Below are 20,818 nucleotides of genomic sequence, written 5' to 3'. Positions count from 1 at the left end.
CCTTTGGTCCAGTCCTCTTGGAGGTGTAGAAAAACTCGTGACCAAGACATTCTCCTTTCTTTTAATTATACCTTTAATTTCGAGATCCTTATGGATTAACATGCAGTTTATAAGAAACAATACAGAAAGACTCCTAGAGTCCTCATCTGGGTCATTGCCCCCATGGCTGCATCCTGATGAATGAGAGGACAAGTCACAGGAGGAGTCTGACTCTCGTGCAGTCAGCACCTGAGTCTTTCCAGCATCACAAGGACACCTCCTGCTGTCTTTTCACAGCCCCTCCTCTTTTTGACCCCTGAAGCCAGCAATCTGTTCCTCACTGCCCACCTTTTTGTCATTTCAAGGTTATCTACGTGTGGAACCTCACAGCATGCCACCGTTGGGACTGGCTTTTTTCAGTCTCTGGGGATTGATGTGTGTGTGTCAGTAGTTTTTACCCTGTTACTATAAAGAATTATTCAAGGTATTGTAAGACCACACTTCGTTTAACCATTCATTTATTGAAGGATATTTGGGTTGTTAGTAGTTTGGGGCCACTAGGAATCAGTCTGCCACATGTGTGTGTAGATTATCATGTGAACACAGAATTCGTGCAGCTGTCTCAGAGGAATGTGGCCCAGAGAAAGCAAAGGACTCTGGTGTGGCTGCCTTTTCCTGATGGTCTCCACTGGTTTGTGGTTCAACTGGTTGAAATAGATAACAGTGTCACCCATTGTTCCTACTCACCCTACTCCCAAGTCTAGGTGGAAATCCTCCTTCATCGCCCTTACCTCCTCCACCACCCCTGTCTCCTCCATCACTCCCGTCTCCCCCATCACTCCCATCTCCTCCATCACTCCCGTCTCCTCCATCACTCCTGTCTCCTCCATCACTCCTGTCTCCTCTTCACTTCTGTCTCCTCCATCACTCCTACCTCCTCCATCACTCCCGTCTCCTCCATCACTCCCATCTCCTCTTCACTTCTGTCTCCTCCATCACTCCCGTCTCCTCCATCACTCCTGTCTCCTCCATCACTCCCGTCTCCTCTTCACTTCTGTCTCCTCCATCACTCCTACCTCCTCCATCACTCCCGTCTCCTCCATCACTCCCATCTCCTCTTCACTTCTGTCTCCTCCATCACTCCCATCTCCTCTTCACTTCTGTCTCCTCCATCACTCCCGTCTCCTCCATCACTCTTGTCTCCTCCATCACTCCTGCCTCCTCCATCACCCCATCTCCTCCATCACCCTGTCTGCTCCATCACGCTGCCTGCTCTATCACCACTCCATGTGTGAACTTGGGCAAGACAGCCTGGTTCCGAGAGGGTTGCTCTTACTCATCTCAGCCTGTCTGTGGCAGGAAGGCCAGCAAGATCATCTAGGGTGGGGGCAGGGGTTGCTCTGCAGGGTCTTTGAGGGTGTGGAGTGCCCTGGGTGCCTGTGACTGGGCTGATTCAGACTCCTAGACCTGAGGATGTATTGAACTGAGTGAAGTCTGCTACCCACTGTGTCTTTGAGGATCAGGGAGGAGAACCCAACAATAAACCTCTATCAGGGAAAATCTGCATGTTCTCTATGAAGCTATACCGATACCTTGAGTATGCAGTTTTCTAGTGAAGGAAATACCTATATTTCTGCACCCCAACACTCATAACTAGAAACTCTGAGTTAAATCAAAATACATTTGTTTTACTGAATTCTGTGGAACCAGCTCCTTTTGCAGTGTGACAATCTAATTCCTAAAAATTGGTCACCATTTTAAATTTGGTGGCTTCCCTGATAGCTCAGTTGGTAAAGAATCCACCTACAGTGCAGGAGACTCCAGTTCAATTCCTGGGTTGGAAAGATCTCCTGGAGAAGGGATAGGCTATGCCCTCCAGTATTCTTGAGCTTCCCTGGTGGCTCAGCTGGGAAAGAATCTGCCTATAAACCGGGAGACCTGGGTTCGATCCCTGGGATGAGAAGATCCCCTGGAGAAGGGAAAGACTACCCGCTCTAGGATTCTGGCCTGGAGAATTCCATGGACTGTATAGTCCACGGGATCACAAAGAGTCGGACACAACTAAGTGACTTTCATTTCATTTTTAAAATTTGATGCGGGGCTCAGAGATGAATTATTATTATTATTATTTGTCTTTCAAACTTTTATTTAAGGGCACTGATCCATGATGGATTTTAGATCTTGTTGAATGCAGCCACATCCATAGACTATACATACTCATCGAAAGCAGTGATCTGCTCCTCCAGCATGTCTGTCCCAACTTTGTCGTCTCCAACTACACACTGTATTTGAAGCTTTTTAATGCCATACCCAACTGGAACTAGTTCAGAATAACCCCAGGCCAAGCCGTTTGCTTGAATGCTTCTGACGCGCCCCTCTTGTTTTGCCATATTGGTCTCATCATCCCAAGGTTTCACGTCTAATAAGATGGAAGATTGGCGACAAGTGCTGGTTTTTTGGCTTTCTTTGACTCATACTGGGCAAGGCGGTCTTCTCTTAGCCTCTTGGCTTCTTCACTTTCTTCCTCATCATCAGATCCAAAGAGATCAATGTCATCATCATCTTTACTATCTGTAGCTCCACTTTCTGTGGTGTCCTCCACATTAGCAGAGCCATACTTGCCCAAAGCTTTCTTCACTCTTGGCAGACTGGCCTTTTCCTTCTCATAAGATTTGATGTGGTTATACCAACAGAGGGCATGACACAAGTCGGCAGGTGGTGGGCCTGAGACGGCTTCAAATACTGCCACATCTGCTTCTGATGGCACATACCCCTCCATGTAACTCTTGTCCGCCAAGTAGTCATTGAGTACCTGGAGGCCAGCGAGGCTCTTCAAGTCTCCAAACCCATGGCGATGGCTAATCTAGAACTGGGAGGCAGCGAAGAAAAAGAGGCATGCAACTGGTCAGCACCCAATGCTAAGAGAAAAAAGGTCAGAGATGAATTATCAACACAACAGAATCACTCTGCCTTTAAAACACCTGGCTTAAAAGCACACTTGCTGAATCACTTAGGTGAAATGCTGGCAGCCCCTGGGCTCAAGCTGCAGCCTGTTCTAGGAAACCAGTGGAACCACCTCCATTCTGGGTGCTGTGAGGTTGTCACGTGTGATCCCAAGCAGGCAACGAAGCGGCTGCTCCCCATGTGTGTCTAGATAGGGCTCTGCGTGTTGGGGCCCAGAGCGCCCGGAGTCTCCTCCTCCTTTCTGCCGCCCACGTGGTTCCCATGGGAAGAGAAGAGTGAGGCTTGTGGGACGAGCTGGCTCGGGTGTGTCTCCCCTCTGCCCCCTCAGGGCACCTGCTGTGCCTGAGGTACCGGCAGGCTGCTGGGGTTTGGACGAGGAAAGGCCAGTCTCCCCAGAGTTTTGTTGTTGCTGTCCTAGGCTCTGCAGGGGATCCCCCTTCCCGCCTCCCTCCCCGTCAGCACCAGGCAAGGAGGTCAACTCTTTCCCTTAGAAAGAGCCCAACCTGAAGCCTTTTCTCTCTTCCAATATGGAGTGGGGGTGGGGGGTGGGGGGTGGGGGTGGTGGTGGTGGGGAGAGGCAGTGGTTGGCCCCTAGAATTCTTTTTTAAGATTTATTTGATATGGACCATTAAAAAAAGAATTTATTGAATTTGTCCCAGTATTGCTTCTGTTTTATTTATTTATCTATTTCTGGTCATGAGGCACGTGGGATCTTAGTTTCCCAACAAGGGATCGAATCCACATCCCCTGCATTGGAAAGTGAGATCTTAACCACCAGGGAAGTCCCAGACCCCTAGAACTGTTGTGTGGAAATGTGGTTCTGCAAACAGACCAAAGGCCTGCAGACCTGGGAGGACTTCTGAGGCTCCTGGGTCAGGTCTTGTCCCACAGAGTAAAATCTTTAGAGCCCAAAGTCTGGAAAGAATGCCACTGGCTGCAAGTAATAGCCAACAAATAAATTACTCAAACAAAAATGCTAACAATTCCCTGTGCTGTATAATATAGCTGATATTTTACAGTAACTTGAAGTATAATCTATAAAAATCTTAAATCACTGTATTGGACACTTGAAACTGGAAAAATAATGTAAATCATCCATCCTGTGGTAAAAATGCTAATAATGTCAAATAAGAAGTCTTGGCAGGGTGACTTTAGGGTTAGCCTCCTTCCATCTTCATGCTCTGCTCCTCTGAGTGTGTCCGCTCATCCAGACTCCATCAGCTTTGCAAACCAGCATCTGGAAGACCATACCAAGCATGGGGTGTCTATTTCTCATGTCTTTGCTTAAGGGGGAGGAGAAGTTTCCCGAAGCATCCAGCATTCTGCATTAACCCACGCAGACGGGCTGTGTCACATGTCTGCTCTGGTCCAGGTGCTGGCCAGGGGGTGGACTTACCATCATTGGCTTAGACCTGGATCAACGAGTTTCTGATATCTCTTGAAGCTTATTGCTGACAGGTACACAGGTGAACTTGTCTTTGGAAGGAGAGAGAGCATTTTCCCCACAGCTCACTTCATACAGAGAGAAATGCACACAGAATCTTGATAGACCCCAGGTAACTTTCAGCTGAACTACTATCATGGTTTTAGATGAAAGCAGGTGGGCCACTGTGTGGATAATCAGTGACACTAGGTTCCCCAGTGATATAGGAGCCAGCCGGGCAGCCCCCAGTGGCACTGGCAGGGCCACTGATTTCCATGTCAGGGCAGGGTCAGCATCACCAGAGGCTATTTTTCAAAAGAAGCCAGAAATCCAAATCTTCACATAAAATCTTACACTTCCTAAATATTGATAATGAAGTCACATTTTTATTGACACGATGGGGCTAATAAAAATTGTCTAAGAGCTGGACTTCTAGAGATGGGAATACCACACTACCTGACCTGCCTCCTGAGAAATCCGTATGCAGGTCAAGAAGTAACAGTTAGAACCTGACATGGAACAACAGACTGGGTCCAAATTGGGAAAGGAGTATGTCCAGGCTGTATATTGTCACCCTGCTTATTTAACTTCTATGCAGAATATATCATTGCCAAAATTCCGGGCTGGAAGAAGCACAAGCTGGAATCAAGATTGCCGGGAGAAATATCAATAACCTCAGACATGATATGCAGATGACACCACCCTTATGGCAGAAAGTGAAGAGGAAATGAAGAGCCTCTTGATGAAAGTGAAAGAGGAAAGTGAAAAAGTTGGCTTAAAACTCAGCATTCAGAAAACTAATATCATGGCATCTGGTCCCATCACTTCATGGCAAATAGATGGGGAAACAATGTAAAGAGTGAGAGACTTTATTTTCTTAGGTTCCAGAATCACTGAAGATGGTGACTGTAGCCATGAAATTAAAAGGCACTTGCTCCTTGGAAGAAAAGCTATGACCAACCTAGACAGCATATTAAAAAGCAGAGATATTACTTTGCCAACAAAGGTCCATGATAGTCAAAATATGATCAACCATAGTCAAAGCTATATTTTTTCCAGTAGTCATGTGTGGATGTGAGAGTTGGACTATAAATAAAGATGAGTGCCAAAGAACTGATGCTTTTGAAATGTGGTGTTGGAGAAGACTCTTGAGAGTCTCTTGGACAGCAAAGAGATCCAACCAGTCCATCCTAAAGGAAATCAGTCCTGAATATTCACTGAAAGGACTGATGTGAAGCTGAAACTCCAATACTTTGGATGCGAAGAACTGACTCATTTGAAAAGATCCTTATGCTGGAAAAGATTGAAGGCAGGATGACGGGGGGTGAAAGAGGATGAGATGGTTGGATGGCATCACCAACTTGATAGACATGCGTTTGAGCAAGCTTTGGGAGTTGGTGATGGACAGGGGAGCCTGGTGTGCTACAATCCATGGGGTCACAAAGGGTTGGATACAGCTGAGTGACTGAACTAAACTGAACTGAAGAGCTGGACCCAACTTGGAGCCCATGGTGCTCCTTCTTTGGATAAAGCGGTCAACATCTGAAAGTTGGGATGAGGCTTTGCTGTGGTCTCTTTGCACCGACCGGCAGTGGGACCCCTACTTTGGGAGACATCAAACATTACAGGAGAGGCCCAAGGGCACTGTTACTATTCCCAGGTCTAGGGACCAGATCACTTTCTAGACGTGATCTTCCAAAGAGCACTAGAGAAGCGAGATAAGAGAAACCAGGACACTCAGAGGAAATTACCAGGGATGTTTCCGGCAATGAATGTCCCAGGCTGTGCTGGAGACAGGTAGGGCGTGGATGCTGTGATTCATCATTTCATATGGAAATGAGATGTAATTCGGAACTCTTTTGAGAAATGAAAGGTGATGATCAAACATACACCAGCTAGTTAGTTCAGTCGCTCAGTTGTGTCCGACTCTTTGCGATCCTGTGAATCACAGCACGCCAGACCTCCCTGTCCATCACCAACTCCCGGAGTTCACTGAGACTCACGTCCATCGAGTCAGTGATGCCATCCAGCCATCTCATCCTCTGTTGTCCCCTTCTCCTCCTGCCCCAAATCCCTCCCAGCATCAGGGTCTTTTCCAATGAGTCAACTCTTCACATGAAGTGGCCAAAGTATTGAAGTTTCAGATTCAGCATCAGTCCTTCCAATGAACACCCAGGACTGATCTCATTTAGGATGGACTGGTTGGATCTCCTTGCAGTCCAAAGGACTCTCAAGAGTCTTCTCCAACACCACAGTTCAAAAGCATCAATTCTTCGGCACTCAGCTTTCTTCACACTCCCATTCTCACATCCATACATGACCACTGGAAAAACCATAGCCTTGACTAGACAGACCTTTGTTGGCAAAGGTCTCTTCTTTTCAATATGCTATCTTGGTTGGTCATAACTTTCCTTCCAAGGAGTAAGCATCTTTTAATTTCATGGCTGCAATCACCATCTGCAGTGATTTTGGAGCCCCAAAAAATAAAGTCTGACACTGTTTCTACTGTTTTCCCATCTATCTGCCATGAAGTGATGGGACCGGATGCCATGATATTAGTTTTCTGAATGTTGAGCTTTAAGCCAACTTTTTCACTCTCCTCTTTCACTTTCATCGAGAGGCTTTTCAGTTCCTCTTCACTTTCTGCCATAAGCGTGGTGTCATCTGCATATCTGAGGTTATTGATATTTCTCCCAGCAATCTTGATTCCAGCTTGTGCTTCTTCCAGCCCAGTGTTTCTCATGATGTACTCTGCATAGAAGTTAAATGAGCAGGGTGACAATAGATAGCCTTGACGTACTCCTTTTCCTATTTGGAACCAGTCTGTTGTTCCATGTCCAGTTCTAACCGTTGCTTCCTGACCTGCATATAGGTTTCTCAAGAGGCAGGTAGGTGGTCTGGTATTCCCATCTCTTTCAGAATTTTCCACAGTTTATTGTGATCCACACAGTCAAAGGCTTTGGCATAGTCAATAAAGCAGAAATAGATGTTTTACTGTGGCTCAGATCGTGAACTCCTTATTGCCAAATTCAGACTTGAATTGAAGAAAGTGGGGAAAACCACTAGACCATTCAGGTATGACCTAAATCAAATCCCTTATGATTATACAATAGAAGTGAGAAATAGATTTAAGGGACTAGATCTGATAGACAGAGTGCCTGATGAACTATGGAATGAGGTTCATGACATTGTACAGGAGACAGGGATCAAGACCATCCCCATGGAAAAGAAATGCAAAAAAGCAAAATGGCTGTCTGTGGAGGCCTTACAAATAGCTGTGAAAAGAAGAGAAGTGAAAAGCAATAGAGAAAGGGAAAGATGTAAGCATCTGAATGCAGAGTTCCAAAGAATAGCAAGGAGAGATAAGAAAGCCTTCCTCAGCAATCAATGCAAAGAAATAGAGGAAAACAACAGAATGGGAAAGACTAGAGATCTCTTCAAGAAAATTAGAGATACCAAGGGAGCATTTCATGCAGAGATGGGCTCAATAAAGGACAGAAATGGTATGGACCTAACAGAAGCAGGAGATATTAAGAAGAGGTGGCAACAATACACAGAACTATACAAAAAAGAGCTTCACGACCAAGATAATCACGATGGTGTGATCACTGACCTAGAGCCAGACATCCTGGAATGTGAAGTCAAGTGGGCCTTAGAAAGCATCATTATGAACAAAGCTAGTGGAGGTGATGGAATTCCAGTTGAGCTATTTCAAATCTTGAAAGATGATGCTGTGAAAATGCTGCACTCAATATGCCAGCAACCCCATGTCCAAGGAGCAGCGGCTGTGTGGGCACAAGAGGGCTGAGAGGAGCTACTCCACGTTCATGGTCAGGAGGGGTGGCCATGAGGAGATACCCCTCGTCCAAGGTAAGGAGCAGCAGCTTCGCTTTGCTGGAGCAGCCGCTGCGCTTTGCTGGAACAGCCATGAAGAGATACCCCACATCCATGGTAAGAGAAACCCAAGTAAGACGATAGGTGTTGCAAGAGGGCATCAGAGGGCAGACACACAGAAACCGTAATCACAGAAACAGACACCAGACAGATAAAATTAGACAAATGGGCCCAAACTCAGGCATGTGAATCTAGCCTCAGGGTAGCAATAGTAGCTGAATCCATCAGAAACTGAGAGGGCTCTCTGCACACCCTGGGCCACCTGTACCTTGACTGGAGTCAGTTGGCCTAGATTCAAGTTCTGACTGTATTCCTTACTAGCTAGGCAAGTTCCTAACCACTCTAAGCTTTCCCAGCTGGAAATGAGCATGATGGTCACGTCAGTACCCACCTCACTGGGTTGTTAGGAGAAAATTTTTATTAACTTTTTGGTATTTTTTCTCTGTTCCTTTTCTATAACTGTGTGTATATGTGTTATATGCTGTTGTTGTTCAGTCGCTAAATAGTGCCTGACTCTTTGCAACTCCATGAATGGCAGCACACCAGGCTTCCCTGTCCTGTGTCCCTGAGTTTGCTCAAATTCACGTCCGTGGAGTTGGTGATGCCATCCAACCATCTCATCCTCTGTCATCCCCTTCTCTTCCTGCCTTCAATCTTTCCCAGCATCAGGGTCTTTTCCAATGAGGTCGCTTTTTGCATCAGATGGTCAAAGTATTGGAGCTTCAGCTTCAACATCAGTCCTTCCAATGAATATTCAGGACTGATTTCCTTTAGGATGGACTGGTTGGATCTCCTTGCAGTCCAAGGGACTCTCAAGAGTCTTCTCCAACACCACAGTTCAAAAGCATCAATTCTTCAGTGCTCAGCTTTCTTTATCGTCCAACTCTCACATCCATACACGACTACTGGAAAAACCATAGCTTTGACTAGATGGATCTTTGTAGGCAAAGTGACATCTCTGCTTTTTAAAATACTGTCTAGGTTTGTCATATATATTCTTTCAAGGAGCAAGTGTCTTTTAATTTTGTGGCTGTAGTCACTGTCTGCATTGATTTTGGAGCCCAATAAAATGAAATCTGACACTGTTTCCACTTTTTGCCCATCTATTTGCCATGAAGTAATAGGACTGGATGCCATGATCTTCGGTTTTTGAATGTTGAGTTTTAAGCCAGCTTTTTCACTCTCCTCTTTCACCGTCAAGAGGCTGTTTATTTCCTCTTCACTTTCTGCCATTAGAGTGGAATCATCTGCATATCTGAGGTTGTTGGTATTTCTCCTGGCAATCTTGATTCCAGCTTGTGAGTCATCCAGCCCAGCATTTCCTGTGATGGACTCTGCATATAAATTAAATTAATAGGGTGACAATACTTGACATACTCCTTTCCCAGTTTTGAACCAGCTGGTTGTTCCATGTCTGGTTCTAACTGTTGCTTCTTGTCCTGCATACAGGTTTCCCTCTTTTTCAGATTTCCTTCCCATTTAGGTAACCACAGAGCATCGAGTAGAGTTCCCTGTGCTATGTAGTAGGTTCTCATTAGTTACCTGCTTTATGTATAGTATCTGTAGTGTGTATGTGTCAATACCAGTCTCCCAATTCATCCCATCAACTCCATTCCCTTTTGGTTCCCATACATTTGTTCTCTATGTCTGTGTCTCTATTTCTGCTTTGCAAATATGTTCATCTGTACCATTTTTCTAGATTCTACATATATGTGTTAATATACAAATTTCTTTTTCTCTGTCTGACGTCACTGTTTTCTAATGACTGTTGTATGCATGCTTTTTTTCATGAAGAATTGAATCTTGAATGTGGGACATACAGACATCTTTATTTCCATAAAACTGTATTGTCTAAATGGGGCAAAACTCTATGCCATTTATTGGAACCACTGAGGGTGTTGTAAATGCTAAAGGGATCCTGAAAATTACCAAGCCAGCTGTGTGAGCAGGATTTACAGGCTCGTGTCTCACGCTGAGCTGTCCTGGAGACAGAATCTGCCCGAAGCCCTGTACCCTTTCCTTGATCTATCTCTTTCCAAATGTTGACGAGCCGCTTTGCTTGCCAAAGCCAGATCTGGGAAGTGAGTACTAGTTAGCCTTAAAAACAACGCTCGGCCCAGTCAAGTTTTCTGTAAATACTGTGCATGATAAGTTACACAAGGACACTATTTATGAAATGTGGGAAAATTGATAAGGCTGTATAAGCATGCTTACCAGCCAAGGGGTGGGGGCGGGGGTAAGGGCCCCCTTTGTTTTTCTTTGAAAAAAAACTCCCTGTCTGCAGCCAGTGAAACAGGTTTCCTCCTGCTCAGTTTTGCTCAGTGAGGGGCGGGAGGGTGTGGGGTCGGCCTTCAGCCAGCACCTCTGTCTCTTGGTTGCCCTAATGGACTCCTCGCTGGGGTGATGGCATCAGGACCCCCGTCTCCCCTCTCTTACAGACCAGGAAACCCAGCCCTCTGGAGATGCAGAGCTTAGGTCCCGCCCCAAAGCCAGCAAATATCCAAACCAAGGCACCAATGCCAGAGGCAAGTTCAGGTGATCAACATTTGTCAGCATACTGGTGGGGCAGTGACTCCTCCCCCCAAATCCCTGCCCAGATGTGAGCCCCTGGAGCCCTCACAGAGCCCCTTGGAGACGTGAGGAACTGCTATGGACTCTCATACATGGACAGAGAGGTCCCACAGCTCATCTAAAGCCACACAGCTTGTGAGGGGCAGAGTGGGATTTGAACCAGGGGTAGATGTGTTCTGTCCCTTTAAACAGCTGGAAACTCACAAACCAGCCCTGGCGGGGTGTGTCCTCAAGTGGTTTTGCACACGTGGGATAGTGTACCCAGGAGGGTCAGCACAGTAGCTCACACTGTGGCACAGAGTGTTGCTTTCATTCTTCATTTGTTCTTTAGTTTTGTTCATTTTTCATTTTGTAGAGATGTTTATAACTGCTCTATTTCTATGAAAAGGGGAACAATATAGCTCCATCTGAGCCTGAAACCATGGTTGCCTGCTGAGTGGTCCTCACACACCATTTGGGTCTCTGCACAGAGGGTGGAGGGCTGCCACATGAAGGTCTTAGCCCTTCAGTGCTTCCCCACAGATTTCAGATAAAAGTCAAGTTGTTACTGTTTGGGCTCTCAGGGCTCCTCCCCTCCCCAGGTCCTCCTATCCATTCCTCAGGCTCTCGTAGGACCGCCTTTCCTTCACTCCCTTAACAAGGTCGTGGGCTTCCCACCCCAGGGCCTTAGCACATGCTATTCCCCTACATGAACGCCATTTCCCCTCTTATCTTTTCCTCCTTTAAATTCCAGCTTCGTTGCCATTCTTTCCCAGAGGAGCCTGTCCCAAGTGTCCATCCCAAGGATCTCTCCCGACACCCTGAGGTACCTGTCACCACTAAAACTGCTCAACATGTTCAAATCTGTCCATTTTAAGGGATGTCAAAGGTCATGAGGGCAGGAGTTTTCTCCTAGAATATCAGTGCTGAGCCCAGTACACAATAAGGCCTTAATCAACATTGCTTGGGTGGATGGATGGTTAGGTAGATGGATGCATAGATGGATAAAAAGATGGATAGATGGATGGATGGATGGGTAGGTGGGTGGATGGTTGGATGAGTGCATGGATGGATAGGTGGGTGGATGGATCTCCATAGACACTAAAGAGCAAGGGAGAACTCAATGGATTCTAAGAAAGCATCTCTGGACTCTTGCAAACATCTGATTAAAATAAAAAGAACACAAGGAGTACCCCCTGAGGGCTCTCTGACTGGAGTCTGAGGTGAGTGCTTTATCCCTTCTGGAGGCTAAAGCCCCTGAGTTCCCAACCCCCACGACAGCCTACTGGAAGCTCTGAGGACAGCTGGTGTCCCATCTCAGTCACTCGGAGGTTTGCCACTCTCCGCTGAGCACTCCCTTTGGGGGCTGGGTCCTCACCATCCACCCAGAGTGCCGAGAGTCATGGGTGCCCGTGGGTAGGGGGAGCCAAAGGGGGAGGGTCCAGTCCTCTCCCTTCTCTGGGGAGACGGATGTGTGGTCTGCAGGTCTCCTGAGGGTCCCAGCTGGAGCCCCAGGTCACCTGCTCAATTTAGTGTCACCCAGTGCCGGCCCCTTCCTTGACCTTGTCTCACTCCTCCCCTCTCAAATAAACTGCGTATCTCAAATCCTTGTCTGGGCTCTACTTCTTGGGGACCCCAACTGGTGACAGTCTCAGTGAGCAGAACACACCGTCATCACAGGAAAAGAACTCTTCAAGGGCCTCTGTGAGTCGCTGTGCGGAAGGAGGTCAGCCGTGGCCTGGATGGATTCTGGGCTCAGACCTCCCACCCTTCCGGTAACCCTGAGCTGAGGAAAAACAGGCGCACAAGCCTCGGCCTGTGAGGTCAAAGACATTTTCATCTTTTCCTTTATGATGCTTTCTGCGAAGCTGCCACATCACAACACAGCATTTGCACTACAAAACCCTGACAACTGCCAAATTTCACCCAATTGAGTTTAACGTTCTCAAGGAGGGAGCTTGGCATTGTGTTAGAAACTCAGACATTCCCACGGCCCAGTTCCTATTTTAAAATTGCCTATCTATTTAAAGTTCACGATGAGGGGACACAAGAGAAAAAAGACTCAAAGCCAAAGGGAACATGAGTGCGCAAAAGGAGAGTCCAGTTTGCTTCTAAAAAAGGCTGAAAATTATAACCGTCGTGTCTCAAGTCTGAGGATTTTTTTTCTTTCCCTCTTCTGGTTGTTTGCAAACCAAAGTGGAATATTATTATGGGTTATGAAGTGAGTTTCTCAAGTTCCTGGCCCCCTCCAAATCTCTACTCACTCCGCGGCGTGCCCTCACATGGATGGGAAGGAGGAGGGACCCCCAAATAAAGGCGCTGGTGTATGCAAGCCACAAACGTCTCCCCACCCCCATCGCCGCTGCATTTCCTTAGCCCGCACCCAGCGACGTTGCCTGGCTCCTTTTATGCACAACAAAACCGTGATGAAGGCTGCAGAAGTCAGAAGCTATTCAGCACAGGAAGCCCCTGTATCCGGTGAGGAATAAGAAGTGCAGCAGCAGGATGCGCCTTGGGTCAGGGGGCCGCGGAAAGCCTTCAGCCTTTGTGTCCTTCTCTGTGACGGAGCGTCCACGTCTGAGCCCTCGGCTCCCCTCGGAGCTCAGCTTGGGCTGCCGCTGTCACCGCCGGGGCGTCAGCCTCCCACCCAGAGGGACACAGAGGCCACGATGGCCAGTTCCGCTGGCCTGCTGCTGCTGCTGCTGCTGCTGCTGCTGTCGATCCAGTCCCGGGCAGAGAACACCACTGACTGGGAGGCCGTGGTCTGCGCGGGGGCTGCCTGCTACACGGCCCACAGGCACAAGCTGAGTGCGGAGGATGCCCAGCTCCATTGCAGCAAGAAAGGGGGCAATCTGGCCACGGTGAAGAGTGAGGAGGAGGCCAGGCACATCCAGGGTGCCCTGAGCCAGCTCCTGCTGCTGGGGGCGCCCCTGCAAGAACGCCCGAAATTCTGGATTGGGCTCCAGCGAGAGAAAGGCACTTGCTCGGACAGCAGCCTACCCCTGAAGGGCTTCAGCTGGCTGGGCGATGGGGAGGACTCGCAGTACAACAACTGGTACAAAGAAGTTAGGAACACCTGTACCCACAGGCGCTGCGTGTCCCTGATTCTGGACCTGTCTGTGCCGGGCCTGGCCAGAAGCCTCTCCAAGTGGGTCGATGGTCCTTGTGGGCACTCCGGGTTTCCTGGGATGAACATCGAGGGCTTTGTGTGCAAGTTCAGTTTCAAAGGCATGTGCCGGCCGCTGACCCTGGGGGGCCCGGGTCAGGTGAACTACACGACCCCTTTCCAGGCTACCAGCTCCTCCCTGCAGGCCGTGCCCTTTGCCTCGATGGCCACCGTGGCCTGTGAGGACGGGGACGAGGGCAGGCAGCACTACTTTCTGTGCAAGGAGAAGGCCCCCAGCGAGTTTGACTGGGACAGCTCAGGGCCCCTCTGTGTGAGCCCCAAGTTCGGCTGCGACTTCAACAATGGAGGCTGCCAGCAGGACTGCTTCGAGGGCGGGGATGGCTCCTTCCGATGCGGCTGCCGGCCGGGGTTCAGGCTGCTGGACGACCTGGTCAGTTGCGCCTCTCGGAACCCTTGCAGCTCCAGCCCGTGCAGAGGGGAGGCCACGTGCTTCCCCGGGTCCCTCGGAACAGACTTTACGTGCCACTGTCCCCCAGGCTACCAGCTGGACTCGACTCAGCGGGACTGCGTGGACGTGGATGAGTGCCGGGACAACCCCTGTGCCCAGGACTGTGTCAACACCCCTGGAAGCTTCCGCTGTGAGTGCTGGGTGGGCTTTGAGCCTGGCGGCCCTGAAGAGGGGGCCTGCGTGGATGTAGATGAGTGTGCCCCTGGCCACTCGCCCTGCGCCCAGAGCTGCACCAACACCGAGGGCTCCTTCTATTGCTCCTGCGAGGAGGGCTACGAGCTGGCCGAGGAGGATGGCACCCAGTGCCTGGACGTGGATGAGTGTGAGGTCCAGCAGGGTGGCCTCTGCGACAGCCTGTGCTTCAACACAGAGGGGTCCTTCCGCTGTGGCTGCCTGCCGGGCTGGGAGCTGGACCCCAATGGCGTCTCCTGCACTGGGGGGCCCACATCATTGGGACCACTGACCAGGTCTCCCCTTGGGGAAGACACGGGAAATGGAGAAGGGGGGCTCCAGTCTCCTGCCACTGTGTCCAGTCCCAGCGGGGACAACCCTGAGGGTACCTCCACAGTGGTGCCCTCCAACAGGAGACTCTCCCTCCCAGCTAGAGTCCCCACCTCCCTGCCCCCATCAGAGATGCTGGCCCCCAGTGCGACGCCTGGGGTCTGGATGGAGCCCAGCACCCATTACCCCACAGCCACCACCGGCCACAGGGAGACTGCAGGCGAGGATTTCACAGCCAAGCAGAGCGACCAGGGCACGGACGGACAGCAGCTGCTCTTATTTTACATTCTTGGCACCGTGGTGGCCATCCTGCTCCTGCTAGCTCTGGCCTTAGGGCTGCTGGTCTGTCGCAAGCGCAGGGCCAAGAGGGAGGAGAAGAAGCAGCAGCCGCAGAGCGCAGCGGACAGCTATGCCTGGGTCCCCGAGCGGGCTGAGAGCAGAGCCATGGAGAACCCCTACAGGTGAAGGAGGTTGGGTCGCCCGGGGGGAGTGTGGCAGGCACAGAGGCGGGGTGGGGGCGGCAGTGACCATGGCACGCAGCAGGCAGAGATGAGGGGTAGGCTCGGGCCCCTCTGGGATCACCTCAAGGCCCACATGTGCCCTCTGGGGGTGCCACCCTGCCCCGTGTCCCCACGCCCAGGGTCCAGATGGCATGGCCCCGGGGCAGCAGCTTCCAATGTGTTGCCCTTTGTTCCCATAGTCCGACGCCAGGGACAGACTGCTGATGCTGACGAGGCCCCTGGACACTGGCAGCGACCACCATCCTCAGAGCCAGGAGACCATTGAAAGCAGGACCCCCATCCTCCTGGAAGACTGGACTGGAATCTTAGCAAGTAGTTGTCAACCTTCTCTTTAAATGCCTGGCAGCTTGAACCGTGCAGGTATCACACATGTGTAGTGTGGAAGCGGGGGAGGGTCAGGTGTCATTTTAGGAATTTCATGCGTGTTAACAATTCTCCTTCCCTCTCCTGTTGAAATTCAAATGTGACTGAGTTCATATCACTCCTGATCCTGGATCGGACTTGACATGTCAGGTGCTAACAGGCTCCCTTTGAACTGCTTCTCTGCCCGCATACACCTCTAATAACAGGACACAAATCAGGGCAAATTTGGACTGAAATGATTTGTGCCTTCTGGTGTGATGAAGCCTGAGTCTATCTGTTGTCTGATTATGTAAGAAGCTCTGTTTCTGACGGAGGGAACGTGTTCAGGCTGGAGGCATATTTTTTCCATTCTTGCGTTCCACTTAGGTGGCAGAGGCAGGGCGTTTAGAAATCACATCTCTCTAGCTCTTCGGGTTCTAATTGTCTTCAGTTTATTTGCAAATGAAATCTGAACAATGTGGGGAAAATTGTACCAAGCGAGTAAACAGTGACTCTGGAAACTAGGGATAGAAGGCAGGGTTTGTTTCAAAACTACGTGAGTCAATTTGTCTCAATAAATGTTCCCATGTTCCACCCTGTGTTTGACTGGTGAGACCGACATTCGTGAAGTCAAAGGTTAAAGACCACTGGTGTCCGGGGCCAAGTGGCCCCACGGCCTCGATGCCAACCTGCCGTCTCTGTACTCTGCCTGGGCTTGGACGCTCTGGCGGTTTCTGGATGAGTGAGGGGCTGAGTTTAAAAGGTGCTGTAACAGCATTTAGCGCAGTTCACGGTGGTGGAGGCCCCCTGAGAGCTGAGCCCGTCTTGTGGACACAGCACAACCAAGTCAGGACTCGTCCCCTGGGTGCTGGCCCAGTACTGCGTACAGCACAGGTGTCCTCTGGCCCTTTTCCTTAAAAAAAGAAGACAAGAGGGGATGGAGAGAGAATGAGAGTATAACTAAGATCTTGTGCAACAGCAGACACTGCTCAGAGCCGTTTTAATTTATAACGTCGTCTGTAAGTGCCCACTAGCCAGATTTCCCACAACTAAGACTGCTGTGGTCAGTGGTGCTCGGTCCCCATCAGTTCAGCCTGGGTCCCTGGAAAGCAGCCCAGAATTCACTGTGGGGTGGAGCCCTTAGAAGCTGCCTGAGCAGCACAGGAGGCCTGGGCACCTGGAGAAGGTGGGACTGGGGGTGAACCCCTTGCCACACCCCTCCCTGATGCTCCCCTTCCCCTGCAGGACAGACCAAGGAAACCATTTCTAGGATCCAAACTCTGCCCCAGAGGTCAGCACCCCACGTGCTTGGCCTTCAGAGCCAAGTAGATGCCTTTTGCCAATTTCGAAATGAAGGTGCTATAGCTCACATTGAAAAAAAAAAAGGAAAAGTGGAAGGGGTAGGGGGAAGGAAGGAAGGAAGTAATGATGGAGGTCTGAGGGGGCCCAGCACAGGGTTCGGAGTGTCTGCTTCTGAAAGTCACCTAATATTCTGCAGCTTCCACTTGGAACACTGGGCTTTAATGCTCCAGGGTTGGAATGCTGTGCCCCTCAGCCCGGGGTCCCTGGGCGCCGTGCTGGGTAGTGCTGACTGTGGGCCATTTGTGGCTGTGTGTGCCGCTGGCTGGTATCTGCACTTATAGAAATGCTTCTCTCTGGGGTGAGGGGGACATTCCCAATCTAGGCTGCCCGCGACCCCTGTGGTCCACCAGCCTTGAATTGGCTGAAGCCGTTGGATTTCTTCCACGGCCTGGCCCCATCTGATTTCTGTGTTTGAATTCTTCTCGGGGTGAGTAGGAAGAAAGTAGTGGCACCCCACTCCAGAACTCTTGCCTGGAAAATCCCATGGACAGAGGAGCCATGGGTGGGCTGCAGTCCATGGGGTCAGTGAGAGTTGGACACAACTGAAGTGACATACGCAGCCCTGCCCGCTGTGCCTCTCCCCATTCCCCCCACCACTGAGCACCCCCATGGGGAGAAATGGGTGGATAAGTAACAGCTTCTCCAAATCTGCTCCATCAGAGTCGGCCCCTCTGCTGACAACCCGCCCTCGCAGCGCCACCCAGCTGGACGACCTTGGGCCGTGACTCTGATGAAAAGCGTCAGATGGATGCTTCCTTCTCCCATTGAACCTGCTTTGGCCCAGGGGTTTGAATCCTTGTTTTGGGAGCTCGAGGCCAATGGACAAAGTATCTATTTATCCAGAAGCCAGGTGGCTCGATCATGACAGCCAGGTAAATGGACAGATGGAGCATGGGGAGAGGTGGGTTCTGCCACGCGAGGACTCCTCCAGCAGCGGGTTGGATGGGGCTGACCAGGTGCTTTGACCTGCCGAGCAGCAGAGCAAGGCGGATGCTGGGGTCAAGGAGAGGCTCCACTTAGCAACACGTTCAAAGACAACTTGGGCTTCTGTCCATGGCTCAATAATTCTATGTTTGGGACAAACTCATCACGTGAGTGACGCAGATAAGTTAAAGGGAGACTGTCTCCTCAAACAGGCCTGCTCCTGAATTTCAGGGACAGTCTCTACCATCACTGCTCTTCTCTCTTGCTGGCCATTTGGAGGGGCTGAAGCAGGAAGACAGTCCCCTGGGAAAGTGGAGTGTAGACAGCCAAGGATGGGCCATTCTCCAAATTTCCCTTGGGCGTGGAGGACATGGGGAGTGTCCTTTGTATGATGAACCCACGACTGCTTGGCTGGGTGGCCTTGAGGCAGAAGTAACCTTGCTGGTGTCACTTTGGTGCCTGTCCCCTGTCCCCAGGGGCACTAAGGGTGAACCCATCAGCTGTGGCCTGAAGCCAGGAGGGACTCAGCCTGTGGTGACCACCAGGCCTGGCAAAGCCATCTCAGGCTTGAGTGCCCATCGCCAATAGACTAGCAGCCTCTCCAAAAGATTAGTCTTCACATCTTTCCCCATGCTCAGGTGAAAAGTGAAATAAAAATCTAAACCCATATGTGAGTGTGCTTCCGTGTAGCCTTCAAGAGGAGCAGAGTTGGGAGTGAAACTCTCTCCCCCACACGCGTGTGTAGCTGCGTCTTTTATGTTCTGGTTGTGAGCTTTGTTTGAGCACATTGTGCAGGGCCTAGATGTGGATTTGATCGTTAGCTACTTTTATTCCTTCTGTCTTTCCCATATAGATTTCTATAAAAACTAAGAACAGAGATGAGATTTGACTCTGAAAAAGGTACCAAATTCAAAATGATGCAGTTTTTTAAAAAACAAATAGAGGAAAGCCTTTTCCTATTGTTTTTCTTCTTAGTTTCTCCATTGTCTAAATCAGGAAAACAGGAAAGCACTGCTTTCCAGCAGCTGCAAAATGGTGTAATGTCCCCTACATATTTCCACCGCTGAAAACAATAGGGTTAGCATGGAAATCAGAGACAGAAAATCCCTGAAAACATCTGTCCCTCTCTGGCTGCAAAACCCAAGGCTTAAATCTGTGTAGTTTGTGGAGCCTGTCAACTAAAAGAAAGAGGATGATCAAACTCTCCACGGGTTCAGTAATCAAGTCCCTTAGTTTGTTCCAGATTCCGGGAGTAAAACTCACTGAAATGCTTTTTTTTTTTTAAACAAAATGAAGTGTGTTTTGGTCTGTTCATGGAGATAACACCCACTCGTTTTAGAAAGAAACTCTGGAATTCCTTTCTCTCATTGTTCCTCTTATCTGCAAGGGGGCAAGTGTTTCCTTTCAGCAGAATTTGCCCACCGTTCCCCTGGCCTAAAGCTCTTTTTGCATATTTGGCTTAAGCTAGAATTAGATCATAGGTGAGGTCTTGCATGAGGATACAATTCAATGCGATTGTAAACATCAACAGTCCCTCCCTGAGTGCTAGAAGAGAACACCTAAGTCTCGTTGAATGTGAGTATTAGAAGTTTGTTCCACTGATGCTGGAATCACAGGCTTTCTAGACAGGGTCATTTCATCCCAGGGTGGGGGAGGGAGGGCTGGACACTGAGCTGCCCTCAGGCCTCTGAAAAGCTGAGTGGCACCTTGGGGCAACCTCGAAGTGGGTTGTCATCCTTTGTGCTTTGTTACCCACATATCCTAATAAACTCCAGAATACATTGCTGTCAATCTGTTTTAATATTTTAATGTTTCACAACAGCTCAAAATACACAGCAGGAACTACATTCAAAAGTACCTGTGCCCGTTGTCAAAGATACATCGACGACCTGCGTCTTTACTCACTGGAGGTGGCACTGGCCTCAGGGCACCGAGGTGGGGGGAGGACATTGTAGGGAGGCCCCCAGGCCCAGATCCTCGCTTCTAGACTCTGCCCTCTGACCCTGAGCCCTGCTGCACGCCTCCATCTCCACTGTCCTATCCCCTGCATAGTTTTAGTTGTGTGGGTGACGCCTGGTGTAGGATTAAATGTGTCTAATGGGTGCGATTTGCAAACACCATTCTGTAATGATCACAGGAGCATTTATGACCACTTGGGCACCAAACCTTTTCCAGTATATTTAACTAATTGGACAGGCCGACAGCTCGCTCATTGTTCTGCCACATAAACCTCACCGTGACTGGAGGCCGGAACAGCAGATGGTGGTTGATTCCCAGCCGACTTGCTTTCCAGACTGTGGACTTTGTAAAAACAGGGCTTATGGGGAATCAAGGGCTCTCCGGTGATGTTAATGGCCTGGACACTTGTGATAAACAGTCATTACCAGGGCTCAATAAAACTTATTCTTGAGCTGTCTAGTCACTAACAAAACCCATTTGGAAATACTATCCTAATATGAAGAACTGTGTGTGGCTGCCTCCTCCCCAACATACACACACACACAGAGACACGCAACACACGCACACACACACACAGAAAAGCACCTTTCACACAGAGAGACACACAAATACATACAATCCTAACATCCTCTGTTTCATATTGAAAAACCTTGAGGCCAGGGTTTCCTGATTTATAGGAAAAGCCCATGAACAAACATGCCACACTTTAGTAGCAATTCCTCTTAGAGACTTAGAGTGATGTAAATGCTAGCAAATCTTTCAAA

The 20,818-nt window shown here is 49.5% G+C and overlaps 1 protein-coding gene and 1 pseudogene across 1 annotated transcript; one reads left to right on the top strand and one right to left on the bottom strand.

Moving 5' to 3' along the window:
• Window positions 1–2,153: 2,153 nt before the first annotated feature.
• Window positions 2,154–4,345, bottom strand: LOC129625166 (elongation factor 1-beta-like; annotated as a pseudogene).
• Window positions 4,346–12,967: 8,622 nt separating this feature from the next.
• On the top strand, window positions 12,968–19,168 carry CD93 (CD93 molecule). The gene is made up of 2 exons (XM_055544111.1): window positions 12,968–15,407; window positions 15,647–19,168. The coding sequence occupies exons 1-2, from the start codon at window positions 13,480–13,482 to the stop codon at window positions 15,669–15,671; spliced, it is 1,953 nt and encodes a 650-aa protein (XP_055400086.1). The 5' UTR covers window positions 12,968–13,479; the 3' UTR covers window positions 15,672–19,168.
• Window positions 19,169–20,818: the final 1,650 nt, after the last annotated feature.

The sequence above is a fragment of the Bubalus kerabau genome, chromosome 13, assembly GCF_029407905.1.
Source record: "Bubalus kerabau isolate K-KA32 ecotype Philippines breed swamp buffalo chromosome 13, PCC_UOA_SB_1v2, whole genome shotgun sequence".
Taxonomy (NCBI): Eukaryota; Metazoa; Chordata; class Mammalia; order Artiodactyla; family Bovidae; genus Bubalus; species Bubalus kerabau.
This window is presented reverse-complemented; position numbering and strand designations above follow the sequence as displayed.